This window comes from Lycium barbarum, chromosome 2 (genome assembly GCF_019175385.1).
Source record: "Lycium barbarum isolate Lr01 chromosome 2, ASM1917538v2, whole genome shotgun sequence".
In the NCBI taxonomy this organism is placed as follows: domain Eukaryota; kingdom Viridiplantae; phylum Streptophyta; class Magnoliopsida; order Solanales; family Solanaceae; genus Lycium; species Lycium barbarum.
Window position 1 is genome coordinate 120,739,336 of NC_083338.1, and position 17,535 is coordinate 120,756,870.

The 17,535-nt window shown below is 35.5% G+C and overlaps 1 protein-coding gene and 1 long non-coding RNA gene across 2 annotated transcripts; both read right to left on the minus strand.

The window, feature by feature from the left end:
* Window positions 1-5,498: 5,498 nt before the first annotated feature.
* LOC132621696 (probable flavin-containing monooxygenase 1) lies at window positions 5,499-8,273 on the minus strand. The gene is made up of 4 exons (XM_060336054.1): window positions 7,715-8,273; window positions 7,223-7,460; window positions 6,534-6,700; window positions 5,499-6,451 (listed from the first exon to the last, which is right to left on the minus strand). The coding sequence occupies exons 1-4, from the start codon at window positions 8,192-8,194 to the stop codon at window positions 5,747-5,749; spliced, it is 1,590 nt and encodes a 529-aa protein (XP_060192037.1). The 5' UTR covers window positions 8,195-8,273; the 3' UTR covers window positions 5,499-5,746.
* A 4,424-nt stretch (window positions 8,274-12,697) lies between these two features.
* On the minus strand, window positions 12,698-16,234 carry LOC132621706 (uncharacterized). The gene is made up of 3 exons (XR_009575640.1): window positions 15,500-16,234; window positions 14,505-14,555; window positions 12,698-13,029 (listed from the first exon to the last, which is right to left on the minus strand). It is a non-coding gene; the product is annotated as an uncharacterized LOC132621706 (long non-coding RNA).
* Between the last annotated feature and the right edge of the window lie 1,301 nt (window positions 16,235-17,535).

Here is a 17,535-nt window from a genome sequence, read left to right on the forward strand (position 1 = left end):
TTCGGCCAAGAACCAAGAAAACCAAGTCCAATTTTAGCCACCCCAAAAATATTTCTTTGGTGCAAATCCACTAATTGGAGGTCCCTAAGTATCGTGGAAGTGTTGTTGGAGCGATCAAGCCATCCGTTTAGTAGATCGCAAACCCTAGGCATAGTGTGGAGTTGAAGAAGAAAGGTAAGATTTGATCTTGTTTTATGTGTTATAAATGTTGTATGCATGTTGTAGTATGCTAAAATGGACAAAAATCATGAGATAGGGTATGTTGGAAGTGGGTCGTGTGCTTGGTGTGTTAGCCGTGTGAGGTGTGTGTATGTTGTGTGGTTGAGGTGATGAATTGTTCTTATGTAGCATGTTTAATTGTTGTAGTGTGTAGGATGACTAAGAATCACTAATATATGCATGTGTGGTAATAGCCGAATGTGGGTCATACTATATGCCAAAGAACGCATTAATGTCGCTTAGTGTTTTAGTGGTTGTTGTGATGACTTTTATGTTGGAAATGAGAGTTTAATGTCGCAAGTTGATATGTTAAGTGTTGCGGACTGGTTTGGAGAATTATGTGCAAGTAATGCAATTTTTATTTTTATGAGAATAGCATTGTTAGAATGTGGATTATTGGTGCAAATCATGATTCGAAAGTCGGAAGTGTGTATAGCGAGGTTCTCGGGTTTGGGACTATTTTCGGGAAAATTGGAGCAATTGTTGGATTGTTGGAAATGTTGTGTAAGTTGTTTAAAATGTCCTTGAATATTGTTGGTATGGGTTCGGGTTGGAAATTGAATGTATGAGCGGTGATGTGGCTTGAATGTAAGCCGTCGAATTGAATATTATGAATGTTGTTGAATGTTGTAAAAGAGAGTTATTATTGTTATATTGCCTTTCGGATTGGTCATTGGGGTTGTTAGGTTGGTTATTGTTGTTGTGATTGTTGATTTGGCTGAGTTAAATTCTCGGGATTGGCCTTTTTACAGGGGAAATGCTGCCCAAATTTCTGTAGACTTGAGTATTAGTTTGGAGTAAATCGCCTAAGTGCCTATGTCTAATGTTTGATATTCGTTGGCGTATTTGTAGACCTTGGGGAGCCCGAGGCGTAGGTTGGGATTAGCTTGAGTTGGGCTAGCTTGGAGTGCGTACGAGGTATGTAAAGCTCAAACCTTCCTTCTTTTGGCATGCCTTAGTTATACATAGGTTATATCACGAGCCTCGAGGAAATTCTAAATTCGCAATCCGAGTACGTTATGACTCTTATATATTTCTTGGCACTCGTATGTTTGATGTGATGAAATATGAATCCTTATGTCTTCGAAATAACTGATTTCCAAATGTTTCACAAAAAATTTTGTTTTAAAGAATTCCGTAATTATGGACGCCGTATCTTTCACATAAAAGCTCGGATTGCTTCGATATTTTCGTAGGAGTTTGTATGGCGTATAATGAGTATGTTCTCCATAGGCGGGCCCGGCTCGGGTCTATACCCGTCCGTAGGTCCCGCGACTTTCCTTTATGTAATTCAGATGACTTTTGAAAGAATTTGGTATGACTATTATTTTGATTCTCAAGTATGGTCATTTTACTTATATTTGAGTCCATGATAATGATTTTATGCATATGGTTACTCACGACTCTGCTCGTGCGTTCTGTTATATCTTTCGCCGAGTCCCGGGCCGGTTCTGTTGTCGTGCGCACTTTGATATATTCCGGTGTTATGCTGTGTTGATGGTTCACCGAGCCACTAGCTAGAGGGCCGAGTTCCACTTATATTTGGCGTTATGCTGTGTATGGCGTTATGTTGTGTTATGATGTGTGACGGGGATACGGAGATTTGAACCTTCTGGTGTTATGCTGTGTTATGGCGCCATCGACGGGCGGGCGACCATATTCTCTGTGCCCTATGCATGACTTATATTTTGAGAGTAAACATTTTGATATTTTGGGTTTGCACTTATGTTCTGTACTTCTATTTCGTTTATGCCTCAGATTTGTTTTCTGTATCTTCTGCTTTGTATACTCAGTACATATTTCGTACCGACCCCCTTTCTTCGGGGGGCTGCGTTTCATGCCCGCAGGTGCAGACGCATAGTTTGGTGATCCAGCCATTTAGGATACCCTCTTCTGCTATTTGGAGTGCTCCTCTTATTCCGGAGCCTACATTTTGGTATATATCTTCGTTCGTTGCATATGTATGTATTTGTTCAGGGGTACGGCGGGGCCCTGTCCCGCCATATGATTCGGTCTGTCTGTTTAGAGGTCTGTAGACGTATATGTGGGTTTTGTGCCTACTTCTGTACGGGTGTGTTTGTATGATCCCACTTGCCATGGCAGCCTTGTCGGCGTGCGTTTGTATATGTTTTGGGTCGTTGCGCCATTTGATAGCCTTGTCGGCTTCTGATATATATGTACATATATGGTTGTGTTTGAAATGTGTCTGAGACAGTTTGATATAATTTGAGGCAGCGTGTGATATTTGTGCCCATATACGCTATCTGTATGTGATTCAGATTTGATGAGTGTGTTCGGGTGCCCAGTTCGGGCACTAGTCATGGCCTACGGGGTTGGGTTGTGACATTCATCTTAGGTTGTGATTCGGTTTTGGCATATTCTCTGACTTGGTTTGGGTATTATCTACTTATCTTATTGATTTTATACTTATATGCGTGAACTAATCTTAGTCGGCTTATGATACTTACTCAGTACGTGTTGTTTGTACTGATGTTACTCTTGTTGTACTCCTCTTTTGAGTGCAACATCTGTTACTAGATCCAGTTCCCATCGTCGAGGTGATCCGAGTCTACGTGACAGCGATTCTAGGGTGAGATTTGGGCTAGATCCGCACTCGGAGACTTTTTTTGTATTTGACTGTCTACTTTGTATTCTTGAGACGATATTGACAGTTGAGACTTGTACTCTCTATTAGACGTGTATCTATATAATAGTGGCTCTTGTACTAGTCCACGCCAGATTTTGGGGTTATTATTACTTCCACACTTATCATTTATATAATTAGAATCTGTTAGCCAAATCATTGTTTATTTCTGCATAATTCTTATAAATGATTAAAATGATTTGGGAATGGTTCGCCTACCTAGGGGAACAGTGTAGGTGCCATCACGTTTCATGAATTGGGTTATGATAAAACAGATACTAATACTCTTAGAACGGAAAAGAAATATGTGTGGCAACCTACTACCGCTCTACCCTGATACTCAATCTCCACACCCTCCTATCAAGGGTCATGTCCTCTATAAGCTGAAGCAGCGCCATATCCTGCCTGATTACCTCTCTCCAAGACTGCTTAGGCCTACCTCTCCGTCTCCGCTGTCCCATCACTGTCAACCTCTCACATCCTCAAATGAGCATTTGCGCGTCTCCTCTGTACATGACCGAACTATTTATTTCAACAACGTATTTCTATTTAGGTCAGACCTGTAAAATTTTGGCCTTAAAATCTATTATATTTATTCAAAATTAAACAAATAGCTTAAGTAATGGAGTTCCATCCAAGTTTCTTCCTTTTACAAATTTCACCCGAAAAAGATGATTTAAAAGATTAATGAATTTAAAAAGGTACAAAATATATTTTATTTTTAAAAAATGTCTCGTGGACAAAAATCCACATCTCAGGCGAGTGTAAACAAATTTCCTTGGATGATAACGTTCTTGGGGGTAAAAACTACTCCCCCGTTTCAAGTTGGCTGTCTTACTTTCTTTATTAGTACGTTTTAAAAAATATATATATATATATTTTTTACAACTCTTTAATTCCAACTTTTCACATGGCATGTTTAAGACTACAATATTAAAGAACATTTTGGTACATTCTACACATATTTAATATAAGACCACAGGATTCAATTTTTTTTTACTTCCTTAAACTTCATGCCAAGTTAAAATCAGACAAATAAATTGAAATAGAGGGAGTATTAAATAGCCAAGTACAGGGGGATATTTAAGACTAGGCATAGTTTGTGGCCAAATACCGATGACTCATCAGGATTTTTTATCAAAATACTGTGAACAATCAGGATTTAACCATAAATCTTGGTGTTCCGGCGAGATTTATGACAAAACAACGTTTGCTCATCAATTTGATTCCCGCCAGGACTTGTGACTAAATTTTGCTGATTCGTCAAGATATGAAAAGAAATCCTGACAATTTCTGTGACAAGGCAAGTTTTGTCCATCAATTTGAAATCCTGGCAATTCGTCAAAAATTGTTAGCTAATGTTTGTTTGCAGAACTTTTTTAAGCAAGATCAAAACTAAAAAGTGGCACCGAAATATCCTATTTTTTTCAAATCTCCTTTAATCAGGGCCAATGGAAAATCAAAAGAAAGAAATAAATGACAACATGGTTCATGGCATTATAAGTCTCGTAATTCGCTCTTGATGATTGATCGATGGAATTAGGTCTAGGTGTATGAAAATTTCTTGTGATTCCCCTTCTTTCTTCGATAAAAGCATTACATGTAGGGGTGTTCATCGGTCAGTTTGGGTCGGTTTTTTGTTAACACCAAAATCAAACCAACTTAGTCTGTTTTTTAATTATTAAAACCAAACCAAACCAAATATAATACATATCCGTCAATTTGGATGTTGTCGGTTTGGTACGGTTTTTAAGAAACCTAATGGTATTTCTCACTTTCATTTTTTTCTACGATTAGGAAAGACTTTTTCATCCTTTTCCAACTTATAGTCCGTTATTATTCTTTTATTCTGGAAGCTATAATTTTCTTGATTATGAATAAAATATCTTAAGATCTATAAGTTTTAATCAAGTGAATAGAGTTTATAAGAAATATAATTTTTTTAGGGAAATCTCATAGTTGTTCTTTGAATAAATGTGTTTGGACTAGATTTCTTTTAGAAAATAGGCTTAAGGTGTAAAGTTCATTAGGCTCATAGATATATATATATAAAGAAAAATTGATGGAAATATAAACAAAGTATTTAAAATGATTTATAAAAATTGATGCATTGTATATATAATTATTAAACTTATGAATATTATTTTGTCAGTTCGGTTCAATTTTTTCCTCGGTTTATTTTTAATAAAACCAAACCAAACCTAAACAACTATATGTTTATTTAATCGGTTTGGTTCGGTTTGCGGTTCGTATCGGTTTTTAACCAAACCGTGAACACCCATTTACATGCATCGATAGAGAACCCAAGGAAAGCCTAGAAAAAGGAAAGCGACAACTTAACTTAATAGCTTCATTTCTTGTACGCCAGCGGAAGGTACCCTCAACTCCTGATACGTTTCTCCTTCTTAATTCTTGCAATCATGCATCATGTGTCGGTGGGCTCTTAGAGTATTATATACATGTGAATCATGATCCTGGCGTTGAACTATTATATTCCCCTATGATCTTTCAAAAATCCAAAAACTTTGATAGTGCCAAAAAACATAAACAAAATAATAAAGAAAAATCCAACTAATAATTGCAAGAAAATAAAAAAGACTGTTACTTAAATGCCAATAGACCATTTGATTACATGGAAAATAGTAAATATGAGAACAGTCCAAGCAGCACTTTTTAACTATATTAGATTTTAGCCTAATAACATAAGCAGATCCAAGTAAGAAACTACATTTCCATTCATTGTAAAAAGAAAAACCTAATGTTCTAGGTAACAAAGAAGATTGTGAAGCTCATAATTCAAGAAAATTGCCTCATGTTCTACTTTGGCCCTCTTATTTTCTTGGTACAATAAAGATGGCTTGACAAAACATTGTTGTGCTGAAACTAAATAGATATTTGGTAATCAGAAGGCTTATAAGGGGCAAATAGTTCACTCAACAGTTTTTTCTTTCTTCTGGGATTCAAATTCATGTCCCTGCACAATAGATCATTGAAGTATATCAGTAGCAACAAACTCGCACAGGATCTTTTGTAGTATGTACTAGCGTAACGTTGCATACACTTTTCCCATCTCAGGACATCTTCTTCCATTTCCATTATTGTTGGTAGCTTAAATTTTCCTGCAAGGAAATGAGCTAGCCATTTGCTTTGTATCTCGGTGGTGTATAGCATTGCACGACCCTCAGAATACCCAAGTATTGCAAGCTGTGGAATACGCGGATGCATGCACTCACGGTAGAAGGGAGCTGAAGAGCCAACAATTCTTTTCTGAATATAGGTTGAGGTGAAAATATCACAAAGCTTATCATCGCTTCTGTATCCAGTTGCAAAGATGACGACGTCTGTTTTCAGAGGAAGATTTTCCTCCTTATCATCAATGATGAGTCCCGTTTTACAGAAGCAATAACTTTTAGACTTCTTTAAGATAACGCTCCCTTCTTCAACCCTCTTGTAGAAATCACCTGGCAAGACTGGGAATTTGCAAGCAGATATCTGTCTAAGAAAGCCGTGTTCTGGAACCATATTGTACTTCTTCAATGGGTATATCAATTTGAGATAACTTTCCACAAACTTTGTCAATATCCATCGCTGAAGCAAGACAATCAATTGTTACATAGTGCTTTAGTACATAATTGGAATAAAGCAATGTGAGGCAAATTTAAAAAGTTACCAGAGGTGAAAGCAAAATTGCCAAGAACCACAGAAAAAATCCTTCACCAGGTTTGTGGATCATAAACTCTGAGAATCTATTCAAATTCCGAAAAGATATTTTCAAAAAGTCTTCGGGTATTGTCCAATTTACCGTCCTAAGTAGCAGTGTGCACGGATGTTCCACTCCTGATAATGAACAAATTATAAAGCTCTTTATCAGTTCAAAGAAGTCTGCTGCAAACTAGTAGCGACTCTGTCTTGAATGGCATAGCTAGCATTCGCGTAGTGGACCATGGAATTTTTTCGCATCATGTCAATTATTGAAAATTCAAACATCTCTAGCAAATACTTCATTAGTAGGAAACAGATCTAATGGCAACTAGTTCCAGGCAAGAAAATTTGAGCAACACTTTCTGTTTAGCATATCCAGTTAATTACTACTTCCTTCGTTTCTATTTGTTTGTCTTGCTTTCCATTTTAGTTTGTCCCAAAAAGAATGTCTCTTTTCTAATTTCTTTGATTCCATCATCTCACACGACATGTTTCAGACCACAAGATTAAAACACATTTTGGTTTGTATATATATAGACACACCCACTTTTTAATTTAATACTATAAGATTCAAAAGTTTTCTTTACTTTCTTAAACTCCGTGCCCAGTCAAACTAAGACAAAAAAATTGAAACGGAGGGATTACTAAATACTATACCATTTAGTCTGGCGACTTCTGCTGCAAGATCTATTGCTGATTTTTGGAATCCAATAACAGTGACATGCTTATCTTTTACCATCGCAGTTGCACGAACGCTTCCAATTTCAGCATATTCCATGGAGTGTATAACCTTGCCATCAAACACCTCCGGCCCTTTGTTCATTGGAAAGTTGGGGATATTTGGCAGGCCGCTGAACCTTCCAATGCATAAGATGACGAAATCAACTTCATAAACCTGCCATTTCGAAAGCATCTCAATATCATAATTAGGTTTTCCGCGACGACCCCTTAAAAAGTAATACAATAAAACTGCAAATTTTGATCACAAGACATCCTAGAAAAAGGGTAACGTTGACTGAGAAAGTTTTGCTTAAACAACTTGCCAGAAAAGGTAATGCTGCCTAACTAATAGTACTTCCTCTATTCCCTTCTACAAGGCGGCGCCAAGAGTATCGTATAAAATAAAAAAAGTGTAGCAGTAGTATCTACCTTATGTGGGTCCAGGGGACGGAGCATATTAAGTACTGTGACAAGCCATTTGCGTTTAGGAGAGAATGCCTGGCCTGTGCCACCCCACAGACCCTCATCACAACCATCATCCTCATAGGCGCGGTAATCAATGCTAACTACCTTGGAGTTAAACTGAATATGGGGAAGGATATTGAAGTGAAGGGCATATGATTCAATATAGTCCTTGACTTGATCGTGATGAGGGAAGGTCTCTGTGACTGACTCTGGCCATGCAAAATCTGAGAATTGGTAAAATTCTTTGGGAGTTTGAAGCTTAGTGGACTTAATGGTGTAGGACCATAGTCCGCCAATAATACCATTCGAGGATTCAAAGACTATAGGATCAAATCCCTGTTCCCGTGCATGTTTGCATGCAAGAAGACCACTTACTCCGGCACCTATGATTGCTATTTGCTTCTTGCTTTTTTCAGCATAGGTTTCTCCGTTTTCTCCTGGCATATTGACCTAAGGACAGTAATAATACTACCCAAATTATAACTCCTTTAAGGAAACTAGATGGCGAACTCAAATTTTCAACTTGCCTAATGATCAAAGGCCAATTGAGACTATTATATAACTCTCACACGGACGTCACCAACACTGAAATTTCAAACACAAACATGTGACCGCGCCTAGCTCTTCTTTTGGTTTTACATATAATTTTCAGCCTAAGATGTAATCAGACGCCCAGGTTTAGAGACTTAGTGTATCTGAGTTATGTCATGAAAGAGTTAATTGGTACCGTTGGGAAATATAGAGGGTGACAAAAACAAAATTAAATGGCGTGATGAATTGCTTTCTTTAGAAAAATTAGTTATTCGATCATCGTATCGAGTTTGATAATAAGTTCACATAGATGTGATATCACTTCACTCGCAGGATATAACAATATTTGACTTGTTCAACAACGAGCAATATATTGCAATAAAGAGCTTTTTACCATTTTTAGTTGTTCTAATAAAGATTACATTGTGGAACGATCTCAGGTCTCAGCCGTAAAGTTTTGAACAATCCAGTTTTACTTTGAAGTACTAATAATGAGAAATTTAAGATGGCAGGAATTTAATACAACTTTTTTAGTTGAAAAACAACTTATAACTTTTTTGAGTTAAAAAATTTATGAATGTAAAAAAGAATAAACTTATTGACGTCACTCTTATTTTGATGGAGGAAATCCTTAAAAGAACTTCAATATTTTTTTTTATGTCTAAATGTGATACTGTTTTTACATTGATTGAGGAAAATATTTAATTCAACGAACTTCATTACGTCCATCGTCTCAAATAATTTGTCGTTTTTTTGTTTTACACACCCCTTAAGAAAAATTAATTAGGAGGCGTATTTGACCTACTTTATTCTTATTTATGTCTAGGATATAATCTCTCTCCCTTAAATGCTTACTCTATTTATGTGTTATTTCCGTTAATGACAAAATTATACTAGGGGTAAAATGGAGAAAAATAATATTATGTCTTAAACTTTTAAAGCGACAAATAATTTGAGACAATTATATTTAAAAACAACTAAAAATAATTTGAGAGGGAGGGAGTAGATAGCAAAAATAGTCTTGACTACACACCAATGGTGGGATCAATTTGCTGCTTTAGAAGCTTTCAAAAGTGGGCTGACTAACGGTTGTTGTTATCTGTGGTCAAAAGTATTTTTCTATTTTTAGTTGTTCTAATAACGACTACATTGATCTCAGGCTTAAAGTTTTGAATAATACGTCGCATGAATCCAAAAGTGCCATTGAACATTACTGGAAGGACTTTCCCAAACTACTACCTACTTCTCTTACTTTTAAAGTTCTGAAAATTTACTGGATTATTTCTTACTTCACTTGTATATCTCCTTTTTTAAGAGAAGATTTTGGCCATTGATTCCAAAAAAAATAAAAAATAATAATAATAAATAAATAAAAAATTGACAACTTGATTTGGGTGAAGTTTTTCAAGGATAACGCACTATTACCCCCTGAACTATACCCGAAGTTACTACGACACATCTTACCTTTCCCTGGGTCCTATTACTTCTCTAAACTTATTTAAAACAGAATAATTACTCCCCTAAGTGCTGACGTGGCAAGGAGAGTGTGCTTCACTCTCTTTGGGAGAGTGAGAAACATATAAAACGGGAAAACTTAATTTTTTTCTTAAAAATCTGTATTTTCTTAAAATATGAAAAACTAAATTGTTTTTTAACAAATATGAAAAATCCATTTTTTTAGAAAATAAATCTGGAAAACTGAGTCTTTTTATTCAAAAATTTGGACATTTTTTAAATCTGGAAAACTGATTATTTTTTTCTATATATGAAAATAAATCTAGTTTTCCGAATTTAGTTTTGAAATTGTTTTCCACATTCTAAAAATAAATAAATTATTTTTTCCAAAATTTTATAAAAAATCAGTTTTTTCACATTTTGACAAGAAAAACACTTTTTCCGGAATTTATTTGAAAAATAAAAGTGTCCTAAAATGAAAATCAAGATTTTTTAAGACATTTAAAAATAATAATCAATTTTCCATATTTTAAAAAAATTCATGTGTTTCAGTTTTGTTTTGTTTTTTTTAAAGGGGGTTTTTAAAAAAATCAAATTTTCAGATTTTTTAAATATTTTTAAAAAACGGGTTTTAAAAATCATCTTTTTTAAAGAAAATTCAGTTTTTTAATTTAAAAAAATCCCTATTTTCAGTTTTTTTTTTTTAAATCAAACGGGTTTTAAAAATTATTTTTTAAAGAACATTCAGTTTTTTTATTTTTTTAAGTCATGTTTTCAGTTTTTTTTTTTTAAATGGGTTTTAAAAAATGGGTTTTAAAAATCATTTTTTAAAAATAAAATTCAGTTTTTTTTTTTATTTTTTTTTTAAATTGACACGTAAGCTGAAAAAATTAAAAAAAAAAAAAAAAAACAAATAAATACACATGTGGCAAGGGGAGTGTATGTCACTCTCCCATATGAGAGTGGGCATCAGCGTTTAGGGGGGTAATTATTCCGTTTTAAATAAGTTTAGGGGGATAATAGGATCCAGAGAAAGGTCAGGTGTGTCGTAGCAATTTCAGGATGGTAATAGTGCCTTATTCCTTTTGAAAATGTGTTTGGCCATAATTTTTCAAAACATATTTCACTTCTTTTTAAAAATCATGAAACATGACTTATACGGTTATATTCATAAATTCTAAAAACTATCAAGAATATCCAACTATACCAACAAACATCCTTGCTAATCCCAAATTATTCCTATGTTTTTTAATTCTGTTGTTGGATTTGGTTTCAGTACTCTTATTGTACTAATTTGTAATTTTCTTGTTGAATGCATCTCACTTTGTGTAATTTTGTTGTTGAATCGTAACACTTTCTGCATTTTAATTTGTGCAAATGTGAGACCTCTTTGAATATGAAAACTCCAAGTTCGTGAGCTATCTCCCAGAAGCTATTTTGTCAAATGACCAGATGCTGCAACAAAAAAAAAAAACAAATGGAGTAATTAACTCCTGATGATGGTACTTGACAGTACTAAGTAGCTCCCAAAAATAGGTTAAAAGGCCAAAAGAACATCCTAGACCTTTGGGGGCATTTAGTTAAGTATTACTTTAACAAAGAACACAGAGAAGCAAAAAGATTTAAAGCCTGTTTGGATGGGCTTATGCCTATAAGCTGCAAACAGCTTATAGGTTAAAAAAAAATAAGTTGGGGCAGTCTAAGAGCCTGTTTGGATTGGCTTATAAGTTGCTTATAAGCTATTTTCAGCTTTTTTGAGTGTTTGGCTGGCCAATTTAAAGTCATTTTGTGCTTAAAATAAGCTCAAAAAAATAATTGGGCCCATTTGACTTAGCTTATCTAAAGCAGCTTATAAGCTGAAAACTGCTTATAAGCCAAAAAAAATAAGTTAGACTACCCCAACTTATTTTTTTTAGCTTATAAGCTGCAAACAACTTATAGGCATAAGCCCATCCAAACAGGCTCTAACTTATTTTTTTTGGCTTATAAGCTATTTTCAGCTTATAAGCTGCTTTAGATAAGCTAAGTCAAATGGGTCCAATTATTTTTTTGAGCTTATTTTAAGTACAAAATGACTTTAAGCTGGCCAGCCAAACACTCAAAAAAGCTGAAAACAGCTTATAAGCAACTTATAAGCCAATCCAAACGGGCTCTTCTTTGAAATTACGTTTTTGCATCCTGGATGAATGGATTCACCATTTACTCTCCCAAGATACTAAATAGCTATATTTACAAACATAGGGGTCAAGCTTGCAAGAAAATTTCCGTCTCAAAAACAAGTACACAAGTATGTAACAAAGAAGGCCGTATTTAATACCATCTAGATGACCATATATTTTTCTGAAATAAGTACACAAGTATGTAACAGTGTCTTTACTCAATTAGAAGAATTGATTTTGTGTGATTATTGGGTGGTCTTTTGATATCAAAACAAAGGAAAGGAGGTCTGATTTTCAATTACTCGAAGAATACGTCTTCAAAAACGCTCTTCTTCCTCCCGTTGTTTTTATTTATGGTATGGGTAACATAGCATTTAAAAATATGGCTTATAAATCAGTCTTTTTTTTGGTGTGTCTGTGTTTTGGGAGTATTTAGGTACAGATTAAGAGAATTGGAGGCACTAATTGCCATAAAGATGATGAGAATTAAATAGTAGGCTGGCCATTTTAATTAAAAAGCAAATATGGCTATCGGATGCCAATAACAAGAAATTAGGCAATTTTGATACCAGTTAGTGAGCATTTTTTTGCGCGGATTGCCCTTCTTTTGAGGTGGCCTTTAAATTTTGCCCCTCATATTTGTATTCTTTAAATTATGCCCCTCATATTGCTGGTCTTTAATTTTTTCCCTTCGCGTTGCAACCCTGAGCGGTCACGCAGAAATCATGAGGTTCTGGGTTCGAACCTGTCACGACCCGACTAGGGGCCGTGACGAGTACCCGATACTTGTACCGAGCACCCCTTATCTATCGTATTACCTGTACCTCTTAGCAAGCCGTGTAAACCGAGCCATTTTTTTTTCCTTGAACATAAACTAATAAACTCCGTTATTACCTTGTACAACAATATTAACATGCCAAAACACTATACACATATATGTACCTGACTGACTGTACGTATCTGTCTACGAGCCTCTAGACATAGTACACTTATACATAGAAAGGGCCGGGGTGCTACCAAGCCCGAATGTATATGCATAAAATAGTACCGCTGGAGTGAGGCTCCGGAACAACTGGAGCGCTGTCAAGTGCGGCTGGTAGAGCTTCTAAGGATCACGTCCACCTGTCTGCTGACCTGCGCGGCATGAAACGCAGCGTCCACAAGAAGGGACGTCAGTACGAATAGTGTACCGAGTATGTAAGGCATGGAAGACAATGCAAGCAATAACATAGAGTGCGATTAAGAATATCATGGAGTCACAGGACATATAACGAGGCAAGAAAGTAACCTGTACATAGGAAGGCCCCTTTTTGGGCGGCTATCATGCATGGCTTGTCTTTCCCTTTTAAAACGTTTCCCCTCCATGAACGTAGAAAATAGAACTTATATTATGTCGTATCTTGTCGTATCGTGTCCTATCGTGCCCTATCGTATCCTATCGTGGCATATCAGGTCGTATCCTATCGTGGCATATCAGGTCGTATCCTATCGTGTCTTATCATGGCATATTATATCGTGTAATGTCATGTCTTACTACAGCATGTCGTATCGTGTTATATCATGTCAATGTCATAGTATAGTGTGTCATAGTGTATCATGCCATAGCGTAACTTGTCATATCATAGCATAGCTTATCATATCATAGCATAGCTTGTCGTAGCGTATCATATCATGGCATAGCGTATCATAGCGTATCATATCATAGCTTAGCTTTCCGTTGAAAATCTTTTCTTGTTCATATATATATATAAAAATAGAACATGTCATATTGCCGAGGCGTCGGCAGCCGATCCATTTAGCCATAAATACACATCCCGCGTCCGGGACGATATCATGTCATGTAATGCCAACTGATCAGGTGGATATGCGTGTATAACGCTCTGCCCTTATTCCCATCTTCCCCGTATACATATGCATACATCATGTACATATATCAGCGTCTATAGCGCTCTGAATCTTTTATCATATACATATACTGGTATCATGTACGTATATCAGCGACTATAGCGCTCTGGATCTTTTATCATATACATATACGTGTATCATATACATATATCAGCGTCTATAGCGCTCTGGATCTTTCATCGTATACATATACGTATATCATGTACATATTTTATAAACATATATATATCTTATATACATATACATGTCTTATATACTTTTACATATCTTATATACATATACATATTTTATATACATATACATATTTCCATTAGAATGGTACAATACTTATCGTTTGATAATCGGAACGAGGATCAAAAGTTTCCTTTGGATTCTACTCCCAAAATAAGTCAAACGGAGCAATAGGGAAAATCCGGGAACAATGGGCCCACCTTGGGTCAAATGAGGCGGCGTACCAAATTTACGTACATTATATTTCATGACGTCACTTGTGAGGGTTTTAAGGTAGTCGGGTCATATTTATGCCAGTTCTAGATGTTTAGGAAGTTTCTCCAATATTTTACACAATTTCTAATTCAATTCTACTGAATGAAAAAGGGGAAACTTTAAGTGCGGATTCCGGGAAATAGAGTTGTCCCCGAGGCTCGTACCCAACTTATTACGTTTAAGACATGCCATAGAAGGAAGGGTGAAGCCTTACATACCTTTTCCGCTTCATACACGTCTCCAAAATCAAGTTTCAAGTTCGCCAAAATCTACAATTTGGTCACAATTACCAAATGTTAATTGTAAGGCTTTAAGATTTCAATCTTAACCAATACTTGTCTACAAAAATTTGGGCAGCATCTCCCCTATAAATACACCATCCCCAAAATTCAACTTAGCCAATTTTTAATCAACAACAATCCGGGAATTCAACCCGGCCAAACTATCAACACAATGACAACAACCATGACTACAAAACACAATATAACACAACTAGTCTTCTTTCCAACATAATGCAATAGCTTTCATTCCAACTTCACATTTCCAAACCAATCTCAATGTTTTTACATTCATTACTAATCAAGATCATTACAATATAATTCGGAAGCATTTCATATCGTTTCTACCAAATATTCACAAGATATACAAAATATACAAACTTTCCACCAAAACCATAATCCATCCAAAACTTCTAATCTTCAATCTACATATTCATAACATATTTCCATCTTCCAATTTCATCAACCATAATCATAATTTGCACCTTAATAATTTCATTTTCATAATTACATAAATCTACCATAAAATCACAAAACTTCTCATAACCACTTAACAACCAATCTTTCATGCCAATATGAACTATTATCCTTCCAAATTCACCAACTAACATAATAATTCACATTTAAAACTCCACTTCTATAATTACATAAAAACTCCATTAAAATCACATAATTTCCTATAACTATTTCCAATAATTTTCCATGCCAACTTGAACCATTTTCTTCCATTTCCAATATAAATTTCACCATAACCACAACTAGAATACAACATAAAATTCAACTCATACTATTTATACAACAATATACATATATGTCCACTTACATATATGCACACCCACTTTGTAAACTTCCATATTTCCATAAATTCTACTCATTTCTACATACTACAACATAAACCAACTTTCATAACATAATAAAAAGGGATTAATTCTTACCTTTTTCTACAATCTTTTTCACTTGACCAAGTTGTCAACTTGAAGAAACAAGTGCTCTTTCTTCCAAAATAATTACACCAAGTTGTAAAGGACCCTTGAATTAGTAGGAATACCACAAGAAAATAATTTTTGGGAGAAGATTTTAAGGGGTGAATTTTCTTGGGTCATGGCCGTGTATGGCCTTCTAATTTGCTCTTCTTGTTGCTTTGTTTTTCTCTTCTATGTTTCAAGAACTTTCTAATGGATAAATGACCCTTATATTCATTTTAGCACATGGGAAATATTAGAATCATGGTTTGGGCCTTAGGCTTGGCCGGCCACCCTTCTCTCTTTGGGCCTTAATTCGTTTTTTTTTTTTTTTGGGCCAACTCGGTTGATCCCGAGTTGGGCCTAGCCCACTGACCTTTCGACCTTAAAACGTCCATATCTCCTTGCACCGACGTCACCTGAGAACCCACGACCTATGGTTGGAAAGCTAATTCAATTATCTACAACTTCTATTTCTTGGTATTTTTCCAAATTCCAAACTTATAATACCGTTTTTGCCCCTAAAAGTCAGATCACCCGAAAACGTTTTCTTAAAAATATTCGTTTGGAGGACTTCCACTTTGATTTGGCCCAAGGGTCCTTCTTGAGTTGTGTTTAACTTCACATATGTGATTCATATGACTTTTCAGATGTCCAAAAAAAATCTCGATGTGTGGGCCCCACCTCAGCTTACAAATAATCCGACGTAAAAAAATACGGGATATAACAGAACCCCTGCTCAAGCATAAATTAAAAAAAAAAATTGCATGGCAAGGTTTGGGTCGCGTGTATGCCGAACCCGGTATACACTTGTTAAGGAATTACCAAAGTTATGCCGGACCCGGCATACTCATGCCTTATGGGCAGACTTGGCAGTAGTATGCCGGGTCCAGCATAACTTTGGTAAATCCTTAACAAGTTTATGCCGGATCCGGCATACTTATGGGCAAACTTTTAGTTAAGCCTTAACTAAAAGTTTTTTTCTAGTTATGTCTTATGGGGCAAACTTTTAGTTAAGGAACAACTAAAAGTATGCCCCATAAGACATAACTAAAGTATGCCCCATAAGACGAAACTTTTCTTTAAGGCATAAATAAAAATTTGCCTTATAAGACAAAGTCTATGTCTTAAGGAAAAGTTATGCCTTATGAGGCATACTTTTAGTTATGCCTTAACTAAAAGTCTGCCTCATAAGGCATAACTAGGAAAAGACTTTTAGTTAAGGCTTAACTAAAAATTTGTCCATTAAAAGTTTACTTGTAAGTATGCCGGACCTGGCATAAACTTGTGAAGGAATTACTAAAGTTATGCCGGACCGGGCATACTTATGCCAAGTATGCCAATAAGGCATAAGTATGCTGGGTCCAGCATAACTTTAGTAATTGCTTCACAAGTTTATGCCGGTGGGGGTATAGCGAAATTTAAACCCTGCCTTGCGATTTTTTTTAAAATTTTTGACTGAGTGGGGGGTTCGAACTTGGAATCCATGAGTTTTAGGCGAATGGTAAAATTTAAAGATTTCAAATATGAGGAGTAAAATTTAAAGACCACCCCAAAAGAAGGGCAATTCTGGGAATTGCCCGTTAGTGAGCATGGCTGACATTAATGCTAAATTTCCAATAAGGATTGGGTATAATATAGTTGGCCCAATTACTTTATTCCCCAAATGGGCTGGGAAGTAGGAACTTTAGAAGTCAAATTAGGGTTTATTTGAAGTGGGTCCATTGTTCGGGCTCTCAATGAGTATATTAGTGACATGTGCTTACAACACAATTAGAAGAGCATTAGAATTCAAAAAGACAGAAAAAACAAAGAACTTATGGATTCACTAATTAATTTGGTGTCATCCATTTAGACCCATGTTTTTGAATTATGTAATGCGTTTCTGTGTTTTCTCTGACTCTTTACAGTCCTTAAAACCTTTAAACATAAACATACTGACAAAAAGCTCTTCCTCATCACAAAACTTTTTAGTTTTTGCTTTTTACCCACCATATAAGGACAGTCTT